The following is a 25,813-nucleotide window of genomic DNA, read 5'->3' on the forward strand; positions in this document are numbered from 1 at the left end:
CAGTAATGGTAGATACAATCATTAACAGTTTTTACCTAGGAGGAATGAAACAGGCTAAATCTAGGCTTGATCCTAAAACTTCATCATTCTGCTGTTAAATTTGTTCCCTTTAAACTATATATTTTTAGTTTTCCAAGATAGAGAACTATATCAAAGTGTAATTAGTTTTGTTCAGCTTGACTGTCTTATAAAATAGTTATTCTGCAATTATCAGAATAATTTATACTGCAACTGTACATTCTGATGATCTTCAATTACCTTTTGATTTTTTAAGATTGTGAATTTTTCTTTCTACTTTAGTTAGAAAAACTGAAAGCCGAATTAGATGAAGCTAGGCTTAGTGAAAAGCAGTTGAAGCACAAAGTAGATCATCAGAAGGAACTCCTCTCATGTAAATCAGAGGAAATGCGAGTAATGTCTGAGCGTGTGCACGAAAGCATGTCTTCAGAGATGCTGGCTCTTCAAATTGAGCTGACTGAAATGGAAAGTATGAAGGTAATTATTATGGCATGTATGTTCTTAGGTTGTTTTTTTCTTTTTTCCTTGTATATTTTTTAACATGTTTTTGTTATAATCCTTAAGTAATTTGAAGGCTGAAGTATTTTTCTGTCTTAACTCTGATGTTACTAATTAAAAAATGTAGAGTTTTTAGGTGGATTATTCATTCATAGTAAAGCTTTAGATTATGTGATTTTGTAAAGCGGATTACCTTTAGATTAATAAAACCTCTGGAAGAACTTTGAGTCATTAACTCTGATCCTACTTTGTGTCATAAAAGCCCTATAGAAAACGTTGGTCTAGTGGAAATTGATATGCATATGAATGTAGATTTTTTTTTTTCATTGCAGGCTGAGGTTAATTAAAAATTAAAGGCTTAAATTTATAGGAAAGAAAGATAGCCCTTCATTTGGTTCCCTGCTGAAAAATTTAGTAATTTTTATTCTTTTATTATACACCTTAAAACTATTGACTAACTCTTTAGTTTTAGTTTTGGGTGTAAACCACTTCTGATAGATAAACTGAGCAGCTGCTAAATGAAAGATTATTCAGGAGAATTTCCTCTTTTTCAATTCCTATTGAATAGACCACCCTCAAAGAAGAAGTGAATGAACTACAGTACAGACAAGAACAACTAGAACTTCTTAGTACTAATTTAATGCGCCAGGTAGACCGACTTAAAGAAGAAAAAGAGGAGCGAGAGAAAGAAGCAGTTTCCTACTATAATGCCTTAGAGGTACTATGATTAGAGTAACATTATCTTTTCCAATTTATAATAAGTTGTTTCCTTGCTAATCTAACCTCTATTAGCTAAATTGTTTTCTTTCAAATTTAGAAAGCTCGTGTAGCAAATCAAGATCTTCAGGTGCAATTAGACCAGGCACTTCAGCAAGCCTTGGACCCCAATAGTAAAGGCAACTCTTTGTTTGCAGAGGTACGTAACAAATACTCTATTGATTAAATTGGCATGTCACTTAATACAAGTGTAATTAAACATGTTAATATTTTCTAGGTGGAAGATCGAAGGGCAGCAATGGAACGTCAGTTTATCAGTATGAAAGTCAAGTATCAGTCACTAAAGAAGCAAAATGCATTTAACAGAGAACAGATGCAAAGAATGAAGGTATAGCATTATCACCATTGAAGGTTTATTAAACCGATTTTGTATCCGCATTACGTGTACAGATATATCAAGGAAAGCATCTTTTCCTTCAAAGAGTGTACTTAGTTATTTCTAGAACTGCATTATTTTAGAAAAAATATCTTTAGATTGACTAAAAGATTTACTATACTTTATTTCAAAAAATTAATCCTTTAGTAGATATTTAGTAGAGTAGTAGTATAGTTAGCATCCGTTGATTGATTTTATTTAATGGTTACTCAAAAACTTTGTGATTGATTTTTTTTTTTTCATGGTTACTCAATAGCTTTCCCAGAAATATATAAATCTTTGTGTAGTGGAGAAAAAAATTTTCAAAAGTTTTTTTTCCCAGCTATTGGCTGGAGTTTCTTAACACAGGCCTAAGGTTCCTACTTCAATGAAAACTAGCTCTCTCATCATTCTCCAGTTCTTCTGCAAAGGCTTATTATAGAGTGAAATTTGGATATCCTTTTCTTGTAGTTCCTCAGGTCAAGCATATAGGCCCATTTAATTTTTTAAAAAAATTTTTTTGATTTAATTAACATATACTATATTATTACTTTCAGAGGTAGAATTCAGTGATTTCATCAGTTGCATACAACACCCAGTGCTCATTACTTCAAGTGCCCTTCTTAATGCCCATCACCCAATTACCCCATCCCCTGACCCAGCACCCCTCCAGCAACCCTTAGTAGGCCCTTTTAATTTTAATTTTAAGGGTTGTTTTGGTCATCATCTTAGTCAAACAGGCAGTAACAGAAAATCATATGGGAGTTATAAAGATTGTAGTATTGTACCAGCTTTTAGAATTCTGATCCCTGAACTGTTACGCCTAACTGGTAACTGGAAGTCTAGAACGCTTTCTGCCTTTTATACAGGATCGTGAGATTTAAAACAAATAGGGAAAGTTAGTAATTAAACTTTGGCATTAGATCAACTTGGGGTTGAATCCTAGTTCTGTCACTTGCTAGCTGTGTGACCTTGAACAAGTATTTTTTTACTTTTCAGAGCATCATCAATCGCCTCATCTATAAAGTAGATATGATAGAACTTGCTTTTTAAATTGTCCTGGAATTAAATGAAAGCATAGTAAAATGCTTAAATGGTGGTTGGCATATAAGGAAGTGCTGACATAACAAACAGCTGTGGTTTTTAAGGATTTCGATGGGACTACTTGGTTTACCCAAGACTCTTCCCTATCCGAGAATGATTTTTTTAAAAAATTTTCTCACATTTGCTTTTTGTTTTCTTTCAGTATTTTTTGGACTACTATTATTAATCTCCCAATGTTCCCATGATATTCCAAGTTATCTTTAGAAATAAGTAGCATTCTGAATCTTCTCACACTCCAGTCTGAAGCAGGAACAAAAAGTGGGTCCTTAAAAATGTTAGAAGTCATTTTCTATCTTCATAACCATAACTGCAACTGTATATCATTGCTTGCTTTACTCAAAACTGTATTTAAATTATCGGTACTTTTTAGAACTCCATAAATTTCTAAAGGCAGAAAACAATGGTAGTTTTAGATTCCAGTTCATTTCCCTTCAGTTAGTATGCAACTCCAGGTTTAGGTGAAGTCAAAATTAGGTAAGTTGATTGCTGCTACTAAAAAATAAATGTATTTATATTTATATCGAAGATTCCCTCAGTTTCCTTAGATGCCTTTTTGTTTTCCATCCTTGTCATTTGTAAATCTCGCTGTTGTAAATGTGAGTAGCTTAATAATTCCTCCACTTGATACTATTAAAGTTAAAATTTTTGAGAAACCCCATCAGACCCTTAATGACAGTGCATATGATGAGTAAAGTACAGCATTACAGCATTTGGACAGGTTTATTTACCAGTTAAGTGATGCTTCTGGATCATAGCCATTCAGTTCAATTTTATGTTTACAGAAGTACAAATAATTGTTAATAGATGTCAGATATTACTCCTAAGAACTCAAATAAGTACTCAAGAGTTATATCTGTAACTAAACTTACTGATATAAATATTTTCAAATTATTAGATTATTAAAGTAGACATACCTAGTCTGGTTTCCAAACTGAATTCAAGGTGACATAGTACAGAATATGCGTTGTACCAAAATATAGTTATCAGAATCTTCCTTTCCTCCACTCAGTTCTCTGTTGGGAGCGGGGGTTGGGTGTTTGTTTTTTTTTTGTTTTTTTTTCTAGTTACAAATCGCCACATTGCTACAAATGAAAGGGTCTCAAACTGAATTTGAGCAGCAGGAACGGTTGCTTGCTATGCTGGAGCAGAAGAACGGTGAAATTAAACATCTCTTAGGTGAAATTAGAAATCTGGAGAAATTTAAGGTACATGTAACCCCTTCAATAATGCAGCCAGATTTGGTTTGAATATCTTAAATCAGTTGACCCTTGAACAACACGGAGGTTCGGGATGCCCAACCGTGTGCAGTCAAAAATCTGCATAATTTTTGACTCCCCAGAAACTTTATGAGTAGCTTACTCTTTACCGGAAGCCTCACTGATAACTGGAACAGTTGATTGACACATATTTTGTATGTTATACATATTATATACTGTATTCTTAAAGTAAGTTAGAGAAAGTAAAATGTTATTAAGAAAATTATAAGGACGAGAAATACATTTATAGAACTCTACTGTGAAACATTCACATATGAGTGGACCTGTGCCATTCAAACCTGTATTGTTCTAGGACTACTGGATTAACCTAATTTGTTATTTATCTTAAGTAATAAGAATTGTTGTTTTCTGTAGAGTTTATATGAAAGTACGGAATCTAAACTTTCTGCCAACTCTGACACTCCGGAAGATAACACCTATTACACAGAGTTACTTCAGATAAAGCTTGACAACTTAAAGTAAGTGTTGGGCACTTAGAAAGATGGATATTCTCTTGACTTGCTTATAATAAGTAGTGTTAGTGACTACAAACTTTTGTTTTCAAATTGCGAAAAGAAATTCCAGAAAAGAAAATCAATACAAATATCTTTGTGTAGCAAATAAGATATAGTCAAGATATAGTTAGTGCTAGTTACTGAAGAAAAAATACTTTCAATGAATAATTATTTTTATTTCTCTGTGTTCAGCGTTTTAGATTGGTAAGTGAAAAGAACTTTGACGTAGAAAATGTTCTTATAATCTAAATTTTTCAGGAACAAATATCTAATTTGAAACTTAAAAAGAAATTATTTACACATGGATTAATGTGGAAAGCATATTTTCCTCCTTTCCTTCAAAGAATGCATGACATTTTTTATTTGAAAGTGCCGTTGTTAAAGCTTATTTTGTTTATTGTTTCTTTGTTACTTAAAACCCCAAGGAAATATATATATATTTAAAGAATTCAAATATATAATAAAAGATTTGCACTACCAAAATATGTTTTACATATATGTATATAAAACACGTATTTTACATGTTATTTTAATATTCCTTGGTTCTCCTTTTTTTATTTATATAGCAAAGAAAATGAAAGCACTAAAGGTGAATTGTCCATACAGCGAATGAAAGCATTATTTGAGAGCCAACGGGCTTTGGACATTGAGAGAAAACTTTTCGCAAATGAAAGATGCCTCCAGCTCTCCCAAAGTGAAAATATGAAACTGAGAGCTAAACTAGATGAACTAAAACTAAAGTATGAACCTGAAGGTATGCATGTCTCATATATTTTGTCTTTTAAATTATGAGAAGCTCTGAGAAATTATATCAAGTGTTTTTTTCCTTAACTACAGCTTTATGCAAATCCCATTACAAACTAATTTGTGGTTATGTATCTCTATCTAATAAAACAAATTTACTTCTACAAAATGTGTAGGAAAATTCAAAAAGAACTGAATACTGGGTATGTATGAATATAATAGGTATTCTGTTGGATAGATATCTGTGTATTAGAACCTGGATAAGGTTTGGAAACCTTAGAGACTTTTCCATTTACAATTACAATATCTTATGCAATATGTCAAAGAGTTTGATTTCATTGAAGCAACTGATGTTTGGGAACTGGATTAGTTAATATTGTTTATAGAAAACCTAAAATAATGGAGACTTAAACAAGATAGGTATAAATTCCTCCCCTTACAGAAGTCTAGAAGAGGCTTTCCGAGACTGGTCAGAGTGTCACAATCTAGGCTTCATTTGTGTTGTTCATCCGCATAATCCTTGAGCAAAATTGAGTCATGTAGCCTCACCTACCTACAAGAAAAGCTGAGAAATGCAGTCTTGTTCTCAGGAGCCGTGTTCCCCACTACATCTTGGGATTTTCTTTTTTTGAGTGTAATAGACATCTAATATTCTATTAGTTTTGGGTATATATCATGATGATTTGATATTTATGCATTACAAAATGACCCCCCATGATAAGTCTAGTTACCATCTGTCACCATGCAAAGTTATTACAATATTATTGAGTATACTCTTGGAGGCTCTATTATTGAGGAAGACTAGTAGAACAGATATTAGAAGACAACTAGCAAATCTAATCACTGAGGTGGAAAATAGCCTTACCACGTGGGCTCTGCATGTTATACACTAAAAAGAGTGACTTTACTGTCTGTTTGTAAATTAAAAAATAAAAGTCCAAAAGTAAAAAAGCCTAAGAATGCAATGGTTCTTAGAGCCCAAGAAAGTGTTATTACATGTTTTAGGTTATACATTTTCAGCCAGTTTTTGCCCCTACACTGTTCACATGCCTAAGACTATCTTCATTATTACCTCAGTGACTTGAGGGATTCTTAACAGTAGTGGGGAGGTTGTTAGCAATAGTAAAGTTTTTTATAGTTTAAAAAGGCTTCTCTTTCATCCTTTTTCTCTTCCCTGATTCTAAGAGGCTTTCCTAATTAAGAATTACACACTATGAATTTTGAAAGTCTGCTGAACTGAACACAGCAGAGACAGAGGGAAGTATAGTCAATCTAGTTGATGTGGGGAGCAGTAGAAGAGAAAGGGAAAATAGTGATTTAAAAAGAATATTGTAGAGTAGGAGCACCAACCCCATGTCCAACCATGGTTTCTCCAACTTTACTTTTTTGATTTTGAAAATAAAAGATGCATTGGTATGGGGATAGGGAAAAGGTATTAGAACAATTAATTTAGTGGCTGTAAATAGACCTGCATGGAGATGGAATGATGTTATGTTAGGCAGTTAGGGTAGAAGGCTATTGCCATAGTCTGCAGTGAGACATACTATGGTTTGAACTTGGGAAGTATCCATAGTAGAAGTACTGATTTTGAATACATTTTGTGGGTGGGGCTAATAGGCACAAGTTACCATAGAGAATTTGACTAGTTCTTTGCATGTAATCATTACAACACACAATACTGAGTGGAGTGGACATTTTTAATCCCCATTTTACAGATAAAGAAAATAAAGCTCAAGAGGTTAAGTACTTCCCCAAAGTCAACCAGCTGCAGAGTGCTAGTGTGGGATTTGTACTTGGATTCCTTGACTCTTAGCCTCTGTATCCTTTCTTACCTCCAAACTGAAGTCTTATAATAAAACCCCATGTAACTTTTATTACAGTATCAGAACATAGAAGTTTTCACTGTGAGAACTAAATCTTTTGAGTTCCCAAGGAAAAATTTATAGCCAGATAACATTTAAAGGATATAGTTAGTAAAGTCCATGAAAAAAGAAAGGACAAAAGATTTCAATAAGTAGATAAGTGGGTTTCAAAAGAATGAAGAATAGGAAAGGAAAAAACTGTATCTATAACTAGTTCTATCTTTTTATGTTTACTGTGTCTTTGTTTTGACTTATTGACTAAATATATTAGTAATTTTTATTCTCAGAGAAAACTGAAGTGCCTGTACCCAAAAAGAGGAGGGAGGTCCTGCCTGTGGATATCACCACCCCTGACAATGTATGTGCCAAAAGTGCTATTGAGGAAGACGTTTATAGATTACTACCTCAGAAGGAGGAGGCCCAGTGCTGTCCCAGCAATTCTGAAGATAACTTGCAGTTAGAGAAGACAGTTTCTATAAATACACCAGGAAACAATCTCTCTCCTCACAAAAGTCTGCCCGTGGACATTCAGCCAAGGAAGGAAAAGAAATGTGTGAAACTTATGGGAGTTTCAACTGACTCTGAAGCCTTAAGTGAAAGAAGTGGAAACACACCGAATTCTCCCAGGTCAGTGTCCTCTTTACTTCAGGGCAACCAGCAGACCTCTCCATCTCTTCTCTATCGCTGCATGAACTGTGCTATCTGTTTCTTTATCTATTTTCTTAGTATTGCATGTAGTATAATTCCACAGTTTCATCTGCCTACCTTCAACTTTTCTAAAACTTTAAGAAAAACTAAAATGATTGCAAAAGGAAAGGATTCCTGAATAAGGGAGTTATTTTCAAAAGTTACACTTTGCTCTTTCATGAAACAGAACTATCACAGTCTAGTACATCTCTGAATGTTTTGTTGGTTTGAATAAATGTACAGTTGGTTATTTTTCCCCTAGTTCAAGAGTGGCCATGAAAGAAAAATTAACTTACCTCCTAAAAGGGCTTTCTAGTAGTCTAAGAAATTTCAGCTTTCTAGAAAACTGTTAGGTGAAATTTTTTTACGACTTTTGAAAATGTTTATCCTAAGTCTTTAAAAATGAGCTTTGATTTTGACATTTTTAAATATCAAAGGTAATTCATTTTCATTTTATATTAAAACTTCAAAGCCTCTAGTTTCTGCATATTTGAGTTTGTGACTAAAAGAGGAAGTGTCAGATTTGTATGTGTATAGGAATTAAAATTTTAAGAGTCTTTAAGAAAATAATAGAGATAAGATAAGAGAAAGTGAGTGAAAGAGAAAGGTAGGTAACAGTAGCTGAGGCTAGGCTGGAATAAGACACAAGCTTGGGGTGTGTACAGCAGGACCAAGGGTATGGCAAAGACGAATGAATGAAGAAAATAGAGAAGGTAATAAAAAGATGATAAAGGATGTCTATATGCAATGGAATAATAGATGCATTTAAAACAAATATCTTTAGACATTTAAAAAATTAAGCATACTGATGTGAAAAGAGCTTGGATTGTCTGCTTATGAAAGGAGTTCTTTAAGGTTCTGCCCGGGCTACATGAGCTGTGGATGGGAGGGTACAGAATAAGACATTTTACTAGTGTACATTTGAGTTAATATAGTCAGGCATAGCCCACCTTTTTAAAGGGGCTGTTTTGTATGTTTTATCTGATTTTTTTTAATTTAAAGTCTTCAGTGCTATTAAAGGTGGTGCTCTACAGTGAAAGCACCTCAACAATGTGAGCTGCTGTTACTATAAATAGAAGTACAGTTGACCCTTGAACAACACAGGTTTGAACTGTGCAGGTCCACTTCTATGCAGCCTTTTTTCACTGAATACATTGTAAATATATTTTCCTTATGATTTTCTCTTAAAACATTTTCTGTAGCTTTACTATAAGAATACAGTATATAATATATAAACAAAATAGGTGTTAATTGATCGTTTATGTTATGGGTAAGGCTTCCGATCAACAGTAGACTATTAGTAGTTAAGTTTGGGGGGAGTCAAAAGTTATACAAGGATTTTTGACTGTGCAAGAGTCTGTGCCCCTACCCCTGCATTGTTCAAGGGTCAACTGTAATTTATTACTCTTCCTTGAATTTTTATATAATAACATTAAAAGTCTCATAAAATAAAAGTTTAATACTCAAGGAAAAAGTAACTTCAAATGAATTTTGTCTGGCACACACACACACACACATACACAGGGAGTTTTGGGTAGTTCTGAAATGAATTTAATAGGTTATACTTGTATGTATGTGATTCATTGTGTAAGTGTGCGTGACCATTGTATATTTCTGGAGGCGAAGTTCAGAGTTAATCAGTACAGACCTTGCTATCTGTGTTGTCTTCATTTCTTTTTCTGCCTTTTGCTTGATAAAAGTTACTGAAACACATGTATTTAGCTATTTGTTTGACTCAAATTAAGTAGCATGTTGGAATTTTGTCTGGCAAATTAAACAAAAACAAATAAAATACCACAAAACATTTGTTTTTGTGTATGTGTGAGTCCATCTGCTAACTTAAGACGTTTCCAACCTTTTGCTCTCTGCATGATTAACTTAGACACACAATCCTATGATGATATTTAACAATAAATACGGGTTTACTGGGGACTTCACTATTGCATGCTTTGTAAATTTAATTGATGCTCTTGCTATAAAATCCTTATAAACCTTTTAAAATATTTCTCCACTGTTTATTTTTTCTTAAATTATTATTCTGCTAGTTAATTTTTAACAAAGTTAAAACTGGAAGTTAATTTCTTAACTGAAATGCAGCTTAAGTTTTGATTTTTTTGAGACAAATTGGTATGTATTCATGCAGCCCAGGATTCTGTTATTTTTATCTTGCGTTGCCTTTTGTTTGTCATGATAACATTAAAATTGTGCTCTAACATTTAAATTTTTTTGTTAGGTGTATTATCACAATCGGCATTCCATTATATTTTAATTCTTTAATTTAGGCTTTGCCATGACTTTTATCAACCTTAAAAATATCTTTTTAAGCATTTAAAAAATTAAGTCTGTTGATATAAAAATGTTTGTTTTAGAGAGGCAGTGATTTAGTTCTTAATGGTATTGGAGTCAACTATAATTTTTTCCTCATATACTTAAAAAAAATTGATCATATCCCATTAGAGGCCCATTACATGAGAGGTTTGTTTCTTCTTTAATTTTTTTTAACCGCATTTGAATTCAGAGTGGATGCTTTAATGCCTGTAGGTTAGCTGCTGAATCAAGGCTTCAAACAGAAGTTAAAGAAGGGAAAGAAACTGCAAGCAAATTGGAAAAGGAAACTTGTAAGAAATCACACCCTATTTTATATGTGTCTTCCAAATCAACTCCAGAGACCCAGTGCCCTCAGCAATAAGGACTTTTCTTTAATGAGAGTAAGGTACCATTTGCCCAAAAAGTTGATTTGGATCTTAGTTAAGATTGTCTTTATCTGAAATATACAACGTTGTAGATTATTTCTTTCTACCTGTTGTGCCAAGACCTGGCATTTTCATGTTCCTGTGACCAAATGTTCAAAATTTGGTTGTGATTCTAACCAGGAGAGTTCCTTAAATGATGACTCTTCTTGGAGCCTCTGTGAATTACAGTGAATAAACTTATAACGGAAGGAAAGTGTTATAAATCTATTTGTTGCATTGTATATGGACTTTTTAAAGTGTTATTAACACATATCTTCAAAGTCACATATTTGAAAAGAGAACACAAAATTAACTATTAACTTATATTTTTCTATGTACTTTTTATTGAACTTAGTTTTTCACTATATTATAAAAACAGAAAACTTGGTTTAAAAATATATATTATAATTGTAACTGGGTTTTGTCAGTGTTTTAAGTAGCTATGTCCATCTTTGTATCCATGTACATGATTTAAATTTTGTGTCTCAAGCGTATGAAAAATATAATTTTGAAATTTAAAATAAAACTGGAATAATTTATCCCCTTCCTATTTTTTTTTTACTCTGTATAGATAACACATTGTTATCAAAAGGGGATAAAAGAAATAAAGCGAAACTTCACAGATTCTTAATTCCCTGGCACATATAATTTTTATATATATACTACATAGTTTATATAATCATATACATATATAATATATATTTTTAATTCCAAACTTTCCAAATAAAGACTTTTCTTTTCTTTTAAATGATTATAGCCTGGTCTACAGCTTAATTTCATATATACTGTAGGTGGATGTATTTATATATAAAGAGGGGGTGGTGGTAGAGGGAGGGAAAGAGAGTTAGGTTAAGAACTTGGCTATGTGATTATGGAGGCTGGCAAGTTCAAAGTCATCAAGGTGGACTAGCAGCCTGGAGACCCAAGGAAGAGCCAGAGTTACATATAGTTCAGGTCCAAAGGCTGTTTGCTGCAGAATTATCTCTTGCTCTGGGGAGCTCAGTCTTTGTTCTAAACAGGACTTGCACTAATTGCACGCATAGACCCACTCACATTATGGAGTGTAAACTACTCAAAGTCCACAGATTTAAATGTTAATCTCATCCAAAAACAGTCTCATAGAAATACCCAAAATAATGTTTGACTGCATATCTAGGCTCTGTGGCCCTACCAAGTTGACACATAAATTTAAAAAAAAAAAAAATTCAGTTAGCAAAGGTATAGTACATCATTAGTTTTTGATATAATGTTCAATGATTCATTAGTTGAGTATAACACCCAGTGCTCATCATATCACATGCCCTCTTTAATGCCCATCGTAGTGGTTTAGATAAGTTTATTGAAATATATTAGGTAAAAGGAAATTGCCTCCCACTTGTAAGAAATTAAATAAACTTTTAATTTTCTGCAAAATCATACTCTCAGGAATTTAGATATTTCACATTAAATAATATCTCTTGCAAAAAGTAGTAGCTGAAGGCACCAGGAAATAAAAATTTTAACCTGAGGATAATAACAAATAATTGACTGTATTCGTTGCATATTATAGAATGTAGATCAGTTCCTTCTAATATTGAGTTTTTACTATGAGCTGTGTGCTAGGGACATAAAAATAACCCTTTAGTGTTCACAGGTTAATAGACCTACGTAGATGAGTAGTGGTAGTGCTATTATTACTAGTAGTAACACTTGTATCTAACATTCGAATAAATCCAACGTCCAGGTATTCTTGTAAGCCCTTTCACAAAATACCACATTTAACCCTCCAACATCTCTGTGAGTTAGATATTGTACTTAGTTATCCTCATTTTACAGAAGAGGAAACCAAGGTCAGAGAAGTTACTTGTTCAAGGGCACAGGTGTTAGTAGGTAATGAAAAACATGTGGTAGAGGTTGTTAATAGCAGAGTATGCAAAGTACTATAGGAACAGAGAAGGAAACAAGAAACTGCCTGTAGGCTTCTTATATTTTTGTCATCTTTAAGATTGTCTTCAGAGGTTTCCTAAGGCATGGAGAGAATAGCACTATAGGTAGAAGAAATAGCTGTTCAGAGAATAAAGTCATTAAACAACATCTCTAATCCTATAGATAAATTGAGCAACTGTGATTGCAGGTTGAAGAATAGGGATGACAAGAGAACCTTAACTACATACCTTCTGCTTTATCATCCTTAGAAACCGAGGCAACCCTGTAGTCTTGAGTGTTTTAAGAATATATTTTGAAAACCACTGTAGATGATAGGAAGCCAATGAATAATTGATAGAACAAAGCAATTACTGAATAAATTGAAAAGGTTGAATAAATTGTTGAGATTATTTTTAGTAAAAACACTCTAGAAGCATAATGGAAAATTAGATGTAGAAAAAGATAAGAATGAAGGCAGAAAAGACTAGTTTGACCATTTGATTACCCCAGGTAGGAAATACAGGTGCAAACTGATTACTCCAGGTAGGAAATACAGGTGCAAACTGAGGCAATGGCAGTGCGAATGAAGTTTGGTGGTTGGATTCAAGATACTGTTTAGAGAAGTAAAGCTGTCAAGAGGTTTTGGCAAAATAGGATGTGAGACTCTGGGGTAAAGGATACATCTGATGTGAGTGGGTAAGTGGTGGTGTTAAAAGAAAATAGGAGTGGGAGATTTTTCAGTTTTGAGGAGTATTTTATTGAAGTACCCATGGCGTGTCCATGTTTGGGATAAGGGTTGTATTCATTTCCTTATGTAATCAAAAATAATAAGTCTGTTTGTCAAACTTTTTTTTTTGTAAGGAAAATGTAAGACTTACTTATAACTCTATTCTAATAGACCCTTTGGAGCTAATTTTTTATTGATTTGCCAGGTGTTTTACCTATGTTATGTCTCTTAATACCACATAGTTTAGCATAATAGTTAATGTTGTTGCTTTTGTAGTTAGACTGTCTGAATTGAAATCTCAACTTCTCCACATAAATGTTAATTAGACATGGGCAAGTGTATGACTCTGGGAATAGTTTGTTTAGGTAACATTTTTGTAATATTTTAATTTTTAATAATTATTTAAATATGTGGATCCAAAGTAAAATCTACAAAACAAGGTGTATTTAAAGAAATCCAGCTTCTGTTCCTCTTTCCTCCTTTTCCCACCAGGAGCCACTTATATTTTATGATTTGTATTTCCTTTTTTTTTTTCCTTAACATAAGAGATATAGATATAGAGATATAGATAGGTTGGTAGAATCTTCATCTTCTTTCTTAGATAAAAGTAGAATGCTGAGTAATGCCAGAGAAAAATTGTGTATAGGAAGCACCAAAAACCAATCCCTCCACAAAATCAGCCAATAAACTGACAAGGATTATTGAATTAACTTTACTGGACTCTGGAAACTAATCAAGGGCTTAAAACAATCAGGTGAACAATTAAGAAAAATCAGCTGAGTTTTGACATTTTAGGAAATTTCTGATGAATGACTTGCTGACCACTAAGCTAATGGAGCAGAGACTTCAGTGGCCACACACAACAAAGAACACAAGACTTTACAAAATTGGTGCAGAAAAGTCATTTTAAAATCACAGAAACAACTAAAGCAGTTACAACAAACTCTGGGGAGGGGGAATACATAATTTCCAGAGTTGTCACATTGTAGTACTAGAAATGCCCAATTTTTGACAAAAAATTTCAGGGCATGCAAGAAACAAGAAAGTATGGCCCATATATGGGGAGGAAATAATAAACTGTCTGTAAGGAAGCCCAGGAATTGGACTTATTAGACAAAAATTTTTAATTAGTTTTTTTTTAAATATGCTTAAATTGCTAATGGAAACTCTAAGAACAATGCCAAAGAGAAACTCAAAAAATTGTAAAAAGGAACTAGATAGAAACGCTGGAGTTGAAGAGTACATTAATAAATGAGAAACTCACTGGAGAGGTTCAGCAGCAGATTTGGACAAGTAGAAGAATCAGTGAACTTGAAGATTGGCTAATTGAGATGATTTAGGCTGAAGAGCAGAAAGAGAAGAGTATGAAGAGAAACGAACAGGGCCTAAGAGACCTATAGGACACTATCAAGTATAGCAACATTTGTGTGAGAGGAAGCCTAGAAAGAGAGAAAAGAGAGAAAGGTGCAAAAGGAAATTTGATGAAATAATGGCCCCCAAATTTCCAAAATATGAAAGACATTAGTATATGAATGAGCCAAGGATGGCCTGTGCAAATTGGGTCCTAGTTTATTTCTTTACTATAGGATGAGACCTATTAGCTCAAAAGCCCCACCAGTGCAAACCTCAAATGTTTATACATCCAGTTATTTAAAAAATAGCACAAATAAGCAGATTCTTAAGCATTTAGAGCTTGTGTTATACTAACTCTCCTCAATCTCATACAAAAAAGAAGCAGAGGGATTACTTCCCAACTCATTCTATGAGATCAGCGTTACCCCCAATACCAAAGCCAGGCAAAGAAATTACAAAAAAGGAATATTACAGACCCATATTTCTTATAAATGCAAAATTCTCAGCAAAATATAAGCAAATTGAATCCAGCAATGTACAAAAATAATTATGTGCCATGCAAATGATATTTATTCCAGGTATGGAAGGATGGTTCAACATTCACAAATCAACTAATCTGTCAGTTATATCAACAGACTAAAGAAAAATCATATGATCATATCAGTAGATACACAAAAAGCATTTGACCAAATCCAAAACTCTCAGCAAACTAGCAATAGAGTGGAACTTTCAACTTGATGAACAAGATTTACAAAAAACCCTACAGCTAACATCACACTTAATGATGAGAAACTAGATGTTTTCCCTCTAAGATGAGGGATAATACAAAATGTCCCCTCTCACCATTCCTAGTCAACATGTTCTGGAAGTTCTAGCTAATGTAATAAGACAACAAAAGGAAATAAAAAGTATATGGCTTTGGAAGGAAAAAAAATAATTTTTTTTTTGTTCTCAGATGACATTATTGCATATATAGAAAATCCTAAATAATCCACAACAATAAAAATCCTGTTGGAACTAATAAATGATCACAGCAAGATTGTAAAATACAAGTTAATATACAGAAGTCAATTGCTTTCCTATACACCAGCAATGAAGAATTGGAGTTTAGGGGTGCCTGGGTGGCTCAGTCGTTAAGTGTCTGCCTTCAGCTCAGGTCCTGATCCCAGGATCCTGGGATTGAGCCCCGCATTGGGCTCCCTGCTCAGCAGGGAGTCTGCTTCTCCCTCTCCCTCTGCTCCTCCCCTAATAAAAAATTATTAAAAAAAGAATTGGAGTTTAAAATTTAAAATGATGCCATTTACATTATGACCCCTGAAAATGAAATATTTAGTCATAAATCAAACAATATTTACAAGATCTATGTAAGGAAAGCTATAAAACTTTGATGAAAGGAATAAAAAAGATATAAATAAATATCCTATGTTCATTGGTAGGAAAAGTCAGTATTAAGGTATCTGTTCTATCCAACTTGATATACAGATTTCATGTAATCCAAATCAAAATGCCAGCAGGTTATGTGTTGGGATAAGCACTGGGTGTTATACAGAACTAACGAATCGTTGAACACTACAACAAAAGCTTATGATGTACAATATGTTGGCTAACTGAATATAACAAAAAATTAAAATTTTTTTTTTAGTCTCAATAATAATTTTTTATTATGTTATGTTAGTCACCATACGGTACATCCCTAGTTTTTGATGTAATGTTCCATGATTCATTACTTGCGTGTAACACCCAGTGCACCATGCAATACATGCCCTTCTTAATACCCATCACTGGCCTATCCCAATCCTCCACCCCCCTCCTCTCTGAAGCCCTTGGTTTGTTTCCCAGAGTCCATAGTCTTTCATGGTTCATCCCCCCTTCTGTTTACCCCCCTTCATTCTTCCCTTTCTTCTCCTACCAATCTTCCTAGTTCTTATGTTCCATAAATGAGTGAAGCCTTATGATAATTGTCTTTCTCTGCTTGACTTATTTCACTTAGCATTATGTCCTCCAGTCCCATTCATGTTGCTGCAAATGTTGTGAAATCCTTCTTTTTGATGGCTGAGTAATATTCCATTGTATATATGGACCACATCTTAACCCAGTCATCTGTTGAAGGGCATCGTGGCTCCTGCTACAATTTAGCTATTGCGGACAATGCTGCTATGAACATTGGGTGCATATGGCCCTTCTCTTCACTACGTCTGTCTCTTTGGGGTAAATACCCAGTAGTGCAATGGCTGGATCATAGGGTAGCTCAATTTTTAACTTTTTAAGGGACCTCCACACTGTTTTCCAAAGTGGCTGTACCAACTTGCATTCCCACCAACAGTGTAAGAGGGTTCCCCTTTCTCCACATCCTCTCCAACATTTGTTGTTTCCTGCCTTGTCAATTTTTGCCATTCTAACTGGTATAAAGTGGTATCTCGGTGTGGTTTTGATTTGGATTTCCCTGATGGCTAATGATTTTGAAAATTTTTTCATATGTCTGTTAGCCATTTGTATGTCTTCATTGGAAAAGTGTCTGTTCATATCTTCTGCCCATTTTTTGATTTGATTATTGATTCCCGTGTATTGAGTTTGAGAAGTTCTTTGTAGATCTTGGATACTAATCTTTTATCTGTAGTGTCATTTGCAAATATCTTCTCCCTTTCTGTGGGCTGCCTCTTAGTGTTTTTGACCCTTTCCTTGGCTGTGAAGAAGCTTTTTATCTTGATGAAGTCCCACAAGTTCATTTTTTCTTTTGTTTCTCTTGCCTTTGGAGATGTGTCATGAAAAAAGTTGCTGTGGCCGATGTCAAAGAGGTTGCAGCCTATGTTCTCTAGGATTTTGATGGATTCCTGTCTCACATCGAGGTCTTTCATCCATTTGGAGTTTATCTTTGTGTATGGTGTGAGAGAGTGGTCAAGTTTCATTCTTTTGCATATAGCTGTCCAATTTTCCCAGCACCATTTATTGAAGAGACTGTCTTTCTTCCACTGGATGTTTTTTCCTGCTTTGTCAAACATTAGTTGCCCAAAGAGCCAAGAGTCCATTTCTGGGCTCTCTATTCTGTTCCATTGGTCTATGTGTCTGTTTTTGTGCCAGTACCATGCTGTCTTGGTGATCACAGCTTTGTAGTATAGCTTGAAATCTGGCAACGTGATGCCCCCAGCTTTGTTTTTAAAAATAAATAAAATTTTCCCACAGGGAGGAAAAAAATGCCAGCCGGTTTTCTTCTGAATATGGATAAACTGGTTATAAGTTTTAGGTGAAAATGCACAAGACCAAGAATAGTCAAGAAAGTATTGAAGAAAAAGAACAAAGTTGGATGGCTGATACTACCCAGCTTCAAGACTTAATATAAAGCTAAAATAATCAAAACAATGTGATATTGGTAAACAAGTAGACAAAATAGATCAATGGAACAGCATAGAAAGCCCAGAAATAGATCAACAGAAATAAAGTCATTTATGAAGAGATGATTCTTTCCCCATTGTATATTCTTGGCCCCTTTTCTGTAAATTAACTGACCATAAATGTGTGGGTTTATTTCTGGCTTCCCTTTTCTGTTCTGTTGATTTATGTGTCTGTTTTTATGTCAATACCATACTGGTTTGTTTACTGTAGCTTTGTAATGCAATTTGCAATCAGAGAGCATCATGCCTCCAGCTTTGTTCTTCTTTCATAAGATTGTTGTGGCTATTTGGGTTCTTTTGTGGTTCCATACAAATTTTGACATTGTTCTATTTCTGTGAAAAATACCACTGGAATTTTTAAAGGGATTGTGTTGAATCTGTAGAATGCTTTGGGTAGTGTGGACATTGTAACTATTAATTCCTCTATTCCATGAGTGTGGAATATCATTTTATTTCTTTGTGTCTTCCTCAATGTCTTACAGTTTTCAGTGTGCAGTTCTTTCACCCCTTGATTAAATTTATTCCTAGGTGTTTTATTCTTTTCGATACAATTGTAAATGGAGTTGTTTTCTTAATTTAGTTTTCTGATAGTTCTTTATTAGCATATAGGAATATAACAGATTTTTGCATATTGATTTTGTATCCTACAACTTTACTGAAATTGTTGATTAGTTCTAACAAACTTTTAGTGGAGTCCTTAGGTTTTTCTTTATATCATGTCTGCAAATAGAGATAATTTTACTTCTTTCTTTCCAGTTTGAATGCCTTTATTTTTATTTTCTTGCCTAATTGTTCTGGTGAGGACTTCCAGTACTATGCTGAATAAAAATTGTGAGACTGGGCATCCTTGTCTTGTTCCTGATCTTAGAGGAAAAGCTTTTAGCCTTTCACTGTTCAGTATGATGTTAGCTGTGGACTTGTCATATATGGTCTTTATTATGCTAAGATATATTCTCTCTACATCCATCTGTTGAGTTTTTATCATGAATGGATGTCAAATTTTGTCAAATGCTTTTTCTGCATCTATTAAGATTATCATATGGCTTTTATCCTTCATTTTGTTAATGTGGTATATCACATTGATTGATTTACATATTTTGAGTCATCCTTACATCCCTGCAATAAATCCCACTAGATCATGGTATAATGATCTTTCTAATGCATTGTTGAATTTAGTTTGTTAATATTTTGTTGAGGATTTGTGCATTTATATTCATCCAGGATATTGACCTATAATTTCCTTTTCTTGTAGTGACCCTGCCTGATTTTGTGACCAGGGTAATACTGTCCTCATAAAAGGAGTTTGAAAGTGTTTACTCCTCTTCTTTGTTTTTGGAAGTGTTTTGAGAGGGATTGGTATTAATTTTTCTTCAAACATTTAATGGAATTCAGCAGTGAAACAGTCTAGTCTTAGACTTTCTTTGTTGGAAGGCTTTTCATTGCTGATTCTATCTCCTTCCTAGTAATCTGTTCAGATTTTATATTTTTTGTGTGATTCAGTCTTGATAGGTTGTATGTTTCAGGAATTTATTCATTTCATCTAGGTTTTCCAGTTTGTTGGTATATATTTTTCATAGTATTTTTCGATGATTATTTGGATTTATCTGGTATCAATTGTATTGTCTTCTTTTTCATTTCTAGTTTTATTTATTTGAATCCTCTCTTTTTTCTTGGTAAGAGTAGCTACAGTTTTGTCTGTTTTATCTTTAAAAAATCAGCTTATAGTTTTAGTGATCTTTTTTATTTTTTTTTATTTCTACTATGATTTTTTGTTATTTCCTTCCTTCTACTAACTTCAGGTTTAGTGTTTTTTTTTTCCTAGTTCCTTGCAGTGTAAATTTAGTATGTTTTTCTGTGATCTTTCCTTTTTCTTAATGTTAATTTATTGCTATGAAGTTCCCTTAGAACTGATTTTGCTGAAACTTATGTTTTGTATGTTGTATTTACATTTTCATTTCTTTCAAGATACTTTTTTAAGTCTCTTTTGATTTCTTCCTGGACCCTTTGGCTGTTCAGTAACATATTGTTTAATCTCCATACATTTATGAATTTTCTAGTTTTCTTTTTGTCAACTAATTTTTTATCCCATATCATTGTGAATCATATCATTTGAAAAGATGCTTGATATGATTCAGTCTTCTTCAATCTATTAAGACTTGTTTTGTGATGTAACGTATAATCTTCCTAGAGAATATTCCATGTGTACTTCAGAAGAATGTATATTCTTCTGTTTTATGGAATATTCTTTAAATGTCTGTTAAGTCCCTCTGGTCTTAAGTTACATTTTCTGTCTGGATGATGTATCTGTTGTTTTAAGTGGGTTGATAAAATTCTTTACCGTTACTGTATATTGCTGTCTATTTCTCCTTTTGGGTGTGTTAATATTTGCTTTCTATATCTAGGTTCTCCCATGTTGAGTGCATAAATATTTACAAATGTTTTATCTTCTTGTTGGATTAATCCCTTTGTTATGATATAATAACCTTCATTGTCTCTTATTTCAGTCTTTGGCTAAAAGTCTGTTTTGTCAGATAGAAGTATAGCTATCCTGCTTTCTTTTGGTTTCCATTTGCTTGGACCTTTTCCCCCCTATTGCTTCACTTTCAGTCTATGTGTATCCTTAAAGATAAAGTAAGTCTCTTGTAGGCAGCAGATAGTGGGTCTTGCTTGTTTTTATTTAAATCCTTTCATGTCTTTTGATTGGATATTTTAGTCCATTTATATTTAAAATAAGTATTGATAGCTGTAGATTTATTATTGCCATTTTATTCATTGTTTCTTTGGTGTTTTGTTCCTCTCTGATGTCTTTCTTTGTAATTTGATGATTTTCTGTAGTGGTATGTGTAGATTCCTTTCTCTTTCTCTTTTGTGTGTTACTAGGCTTATATACAACATTTTATAACAATCTATTTTAAGCTGATAACAACTTAACTTCTAATGCTCTACATTTTTATGCTTTTCCTCCCTGCATTTTATGTATTTGAAGTCACAATTTACATTTTTTACCTTGTATATCCATTGACAAATTATTGTAGTTTTATGGTTTTTTGATATGTAATTTTGTCTTTTAATCTTCATGGTAGAGTTATAAGTGATTTACCCATCACCATTATAACATTAGAATATTCTGAATTAAGCTATGTATTTATCTTTACCAATGAGATTTATACCTGCATATATTTTCCTATTACTAATTAGCATCCTTTTGGTTGAGCTTCAAAAACGCCCTTTAACATTTCTTCTAAGGCCAGTCTAGAGGTGTTGAACTCCTTCAGCTTTTTCTTGTATTGAAACCTCTTTATCTTTCTTTCAATTCTGAAGTCCCGTTAGCTGGGCAGTGTATTCTTGGTTGTCATTTTGGTTTTTTTCAGCCCTTTCAATATATCATACCACTGTGTTGTGGTCTGCAAAGTTTCTGCTGATAGTCTTATGGGGTTTCTTTTGTATGTAACAAATTGTTTTTCTGTGGCAGCTTTTAAGATTCTCTCCTTGTCTTTAACTTTAGGCAATTAAATTATATCATGTGTTGGTGTGGGCCTCCTTGGATTTATATTTTTGGAATTGTCTATACATCCTAGATCTGGATCTCTGTTTCTTTTTCCATGTTGAAGAAGTTTTCAGCCATTATTTCTTTGAATAAGCTTCCTGTCCCTTTCTCTCAACCTTGTCTTTCTGGGACCCCTATAGAGTGAATATTGGTCTATTTAATGGTGTCCCATAAGTTCCTTAATCTATCTTCACTCTTTTCATTTTTTTTTTTTTTCCTTTTGCTCCTCTAATTGGATGAATTTCAGTGCCCTGTCTTTGAGTTTGGTGATCATTTCTTTCATTTGATCTAGTTTAGTATTGAACCCCTCTACTAAAATTTTTGTCATATTCTTCAGTTCTGTGACTTCTATTTGTCACTTTCTCATATTTTCTATCTGTTGAAATTTTCACTTGTTCGTACATCGTTCTCCTCACCTTTGTGACCATCTTTATGACTATTGTTTTGAACTCTTTATCAGGTAATCCACTTATCTCTTCTTCATTAAACTATGTTTCTAGAGTTTTATCTTTTGCTTGCTTGTTTGGAATATGTTCCCAGACTCTGTGTTGGTTTCCATGCATTAGATAAAATAGCCACCATTTCTAGTCTTTATGGAGTGGTTAATCTCATGTAGGAGATTAACCTTATTGATTAGCTCAGTTTAAGCTCTTGGTTGTCTCTCAATCCTTTGTAATTGTCCAAGCTACCTTCTTTTTTTCATGTGGCTCCTAGTAGTTGAGGGTTTGCCAAGACCTGTCAGTGTTCCAAAGGGGAGGATTGCAGCCAGCACCTAGATCCTCAGGCAGCAGCTGAGAAGGCATGTAAGTTAGAGCCCTTCCATGGGAAAAGTAGATGGGTTTTTTTGCTTGCTCCCTCTGCACTGAAACCAGGCATAAAGCCACAGGCAAGTACTCCCGTGCCTGTTAACAACTGCTTCTTTGTTTGCCACGTTCCTGTGGGACTCATGAATGCAAGCCCCTTTGGCTATCAGAGTCAGGCATTCCAGGAGCCCAGCTCTTGGGTGGCAACCACAAAAGACAAAAACATGTGTTCAAGCTCCTTCCAGGGAGATACTGGTGACAGAGTGAACTAGAGGGAGAGGGCAGAGAAGGTATCCATATGATTCCAACTACATGATACTTTGGGAAAGGTAAAACTATAGATATAAGAAAAGGATCAGTAATTGCCAGGGTTTTAAGAGGAGATTGGGAATGGAGAGAAGGATGACTAGGCAGAGCAAAGGATTTTTAGGACAGTGAAACTATTTTACATGCTATTGTACTGGCAGATACATGACATTATGCATTTCTCAAAACTCTTAAAATTGTATAATGCAAATAACAATCTAGTATAAACTACACACTTTACTTAATGATAGTGTATCAGTGTTGGTTCATCAGTTATAAGAAATATGCCACACTAACGCAATGTTTTGATAATTGGGGAAACTGCTGTTGGGGGAGAAAAAGTTTATGGGAACTCTCTGTATTTTCTGCTCTATTTTTCTGTAAACCTAATATTAAAAAAAAAAAAAACAAATCCAACTTTATTAATTTCAAAAATTGAAACCTTTAAGTAATTTCTTATTGAGGATTCCTTTGTAGATTGGAAAATAAGGGGAAAAGAAGCAAAAGGGAGAATGTGGGGTCTTATAAGACAGAAGAACCATAATAACAGGACTCAGACAGAACTCTTCCAACTCTCCATCACTGACAGCAAAAACTGCTTATTAAAGACTATACTCTGCACTGACAGGAGGGGGCACCCTTTGACTAGGAACCTTGTAAAAATCACCCTGAATTTCCATGACATAAATAGGCAAAAACAGACTAAAACTACATAAATCTATTATATGAAGGAAACAGAAAACAAGACCACTTTATGAACTAATGAGCCCCCATGACCTCCCCCCCCAAATAAGAGCTCTATGAAGTAGAAGCAAATGATACCACAACACTCCAAACTGGGAAAATTGATTCAGAACACTCAAAACTATTAGATTTTTTTAAACAAAGAAAAATCCTTGTTGACTTCAGAAAAAAAAAAGAAAATCAAATAACTTACAGAGGCAAGAGAATTAGTCTGACATCAGACTTCTCTAAAACAACATTCAGAGAAAGACAATAATGATGCAACCTTTAAAACAAGACAAAAAAAAACCTTAAGGAAAAGTGTGAACCAAGGATTTTATTTGTATTAAAGCTATTTTTTGGACACCAGGGCTTTAGGAAAACAGTTTAAACATGGTAAGATTTCAGGAGTTTTTGTACCCATGGACCCTTCTTGAGGAATCTCCTACGGGTAATCATTCTAACAAAAAATGACTGGGAAAACTTGCAAAAAGACTGAAGGATTGACCAAATAACTAAATGTATTGTGAATAACGGGAGCCAGATTTCTCACTGTTGGTGAGAAGACTAAAAATTAATGGTGAGAAAGCTAAAAAACTCTTTGGTGTTGACTTGGAATTGGAAGTATCAGTAACAAAAAGAAGCTTAGATACACATGTATGTGTACACACACTTTTATACATGTACACATGTACATACACAGACACATGTAAACATATACATATATATGTATTTCTATCTACTGAGAAGCCTTAGAAACAATTGCATCTCAATAACAATTAGCACATCTAGTATATCTAGCACCCAGATCTTTGTTTCTTAATACAATTCTCTGCTAAAATGATCCTCCACTTAATGAACCGTTTCTTTGAGAAATGACTGCTTTCTGGTTTAAGGCTGAGAATGAATGGGATGAGCCCTGAATATCTTGTCCCAGAAAATTAGAAAGTACTTAAAGAATGATGGGGGTATGTTAAAATGGCATGGAACCCAACTTAAATGGCTCCCACTCGCCAAATCTAGGATAGTTTGAGCATCTAAATAAATGATAGTAATGGATTATAAGTCATTAAGGAGAATCACAAACCATGAGCCCATATTCATTTAAATAAATAAGTAAATACATGAATGAATAAACAATGAAAGATTAGCTCTTTGTCACAGTAAAATTCCATTTAATAAATGCAGAAAAAATGATAGAATTAAATTTTTTTTTGTCTATGATTTAGTAAAGAATAATTTTTATAGATACTAAAACAAGTGGGCTGAAAGTATGATGAGTTATAGAATATTTATATAGACTCACAATCTCTCTCCACAAATACATATTAATTACAATGGGAAAACTCCTAACATTCACATGGGGAAACCTGGCAGACATGACCATAATTAATGATCAAAGTTAACATCACCAGTAACAGGACAAATTGATAACATGTGTCTCCTGATACAAAGTAGTGAGGAAAACATAACATCACATCTTTGGTATTCCCGCCAATAAAATGCATAACTTGAATATAATCATGAGGAAGCATCCTGAACCCTGAACTGAGGGGCATTCAATAGTGGTCTGTGGTCTTCAAAATGTAGAGATTAGGAACGACAAGTAAAGGTGGTGGTACTGATCCTGAATAAAGGAGACTAAAGAGACATATAACTCATGACTGCAACTTATGACATGGAATTTTCTGTGACAACATGGGACAACTGGCAAAATTTGAATGAGGACTTTGATTAGGTGATGGTATTGTGTTGATGTTAATTTCCTAAATCTGATCATTGTACTGTGAATCTGATCATTGTACTGCCCTTGTTTTTAAGAAACGCACAGTGAAGTGTTTAGGAGTTAAGGGGTATCATGTCACACCTTATTCTCAAATGACTCAGAAAAAACATATGTATATATATTGAAAGAGGCATAGTTCAGCAAATGTGGTAAAATGGTAACATTGGGAGAATCTGGGTAAAGAGAATACAGATTTTTTTTTTTTACTATTCTTGTAACTTTTCTATAAGTCTGAAATTGTGTCAAAATTAGAAGTTCTTAAATTTCATTATTCACAGATGATATGACAGGATATGTGGAAAAGCTAACACATTTTGTAGATAAAACAAATTAAGAACTGTATTTACTAAGGATATCTATCGAATACAGTGATAATTTAAAAAAATACCAGCTACAAGCAAATAGAAATGAAATTTTAAATTTTATGCTATTTACAGGAGCATTAAACATATAGTATGCCTAGGTATAAAGTAAGCAAAAGACGTATGAGACCGCTACACGGAAAATTACAAAATATCACAGGCATGAAGAGCTAAATAAGTGGTAGAATATACCATAGTAAAAATACCACTTCTTTCCAAATTGATCTAAAGATTCAAAGCAGGGGCGCCTGGGTAGCACAGTCGTTAAGCGTCTGCCTTTGGCTCAGGGCGTGATCCTGGCGTTCCGGGATCGAGTCCCACATCAGGCTCCTGGGCTGGGAGCCTGCTTCTTCCTCTCCCTCTC

At 33.8% G+C, this 25,813-nt stretch overlaps 1 protein-coding gene across 4 annotated transcripts in view; it reads left to right on the forward strand.

Annotated features, from left to right (window-relative positions):
- Positions 1 to 25,813, forward strand: part of SPDL1 (spindle apparatus coiled-coil protein 1) — a 50,192-nt gene that overhangs the window by 8,854 nt on the left and 15,525 nt on the right. Inside the window, exons 4-12 of one of the 4 annotated variants that reach the window (XM_044388570.3) lie at positions 301 to 495; positions 1,085 to 1,234; positions 1,334 to 1,432; positions 1,511 to 1,621; positions 3,817 to 3,957; positions 4,384 to 4,487; positions 5,090 to 5,277; positions 7,417 to 7,756; positions 10,358 to 10,434. In XM_044388570.3, the coding sequence (XP_044244505.1) occupies positions 301 to 495; positions 1,085 to 1,234; positions 1,334 to 1,432; positions 1,511 to 1,621; positions 3,817 to 3,957; positions 4,384 to 4,487; positions 5,090 to 5,277; positions 7,417 to 7,756; positions 10,358 to 10,434 (1,405 nt within the window). Of the gene's footprint in view, positions 1 to 300; positions 496 to 1,084; positions 1,235 to 1,333; positions 1,433 to 1,510; positions 1,622 to 3,816; positions 3,958 to 4,383; positions 4,488 to 5,089; positions 5,278 to 7,416; positions 7,971 to 10,357; positions 11,088 to 25,813 lie in introns of those variants that run through there. The other 3 variants (XM_026510945.4, XM_026510943.4, XM_026510944.3) reach the window with 3 other exon arrangements.

The sequence above is a fragment of the Ursus arctos genome, unplaced genomic scaffold (genome assembly GCF_023065955.2).
Source record: "Ursus arctos isolate Adak ecotype North America unplaced genomic scaffold, UrsArc2.0 scaffold_15, whole genome shotgun sequence".
NCBI classification, from domain to species: Eukaryota; Metazoa; Chordata; class Mammalia; order Carnivora; family Ursidae; genus Ursus; species Ursus arctos.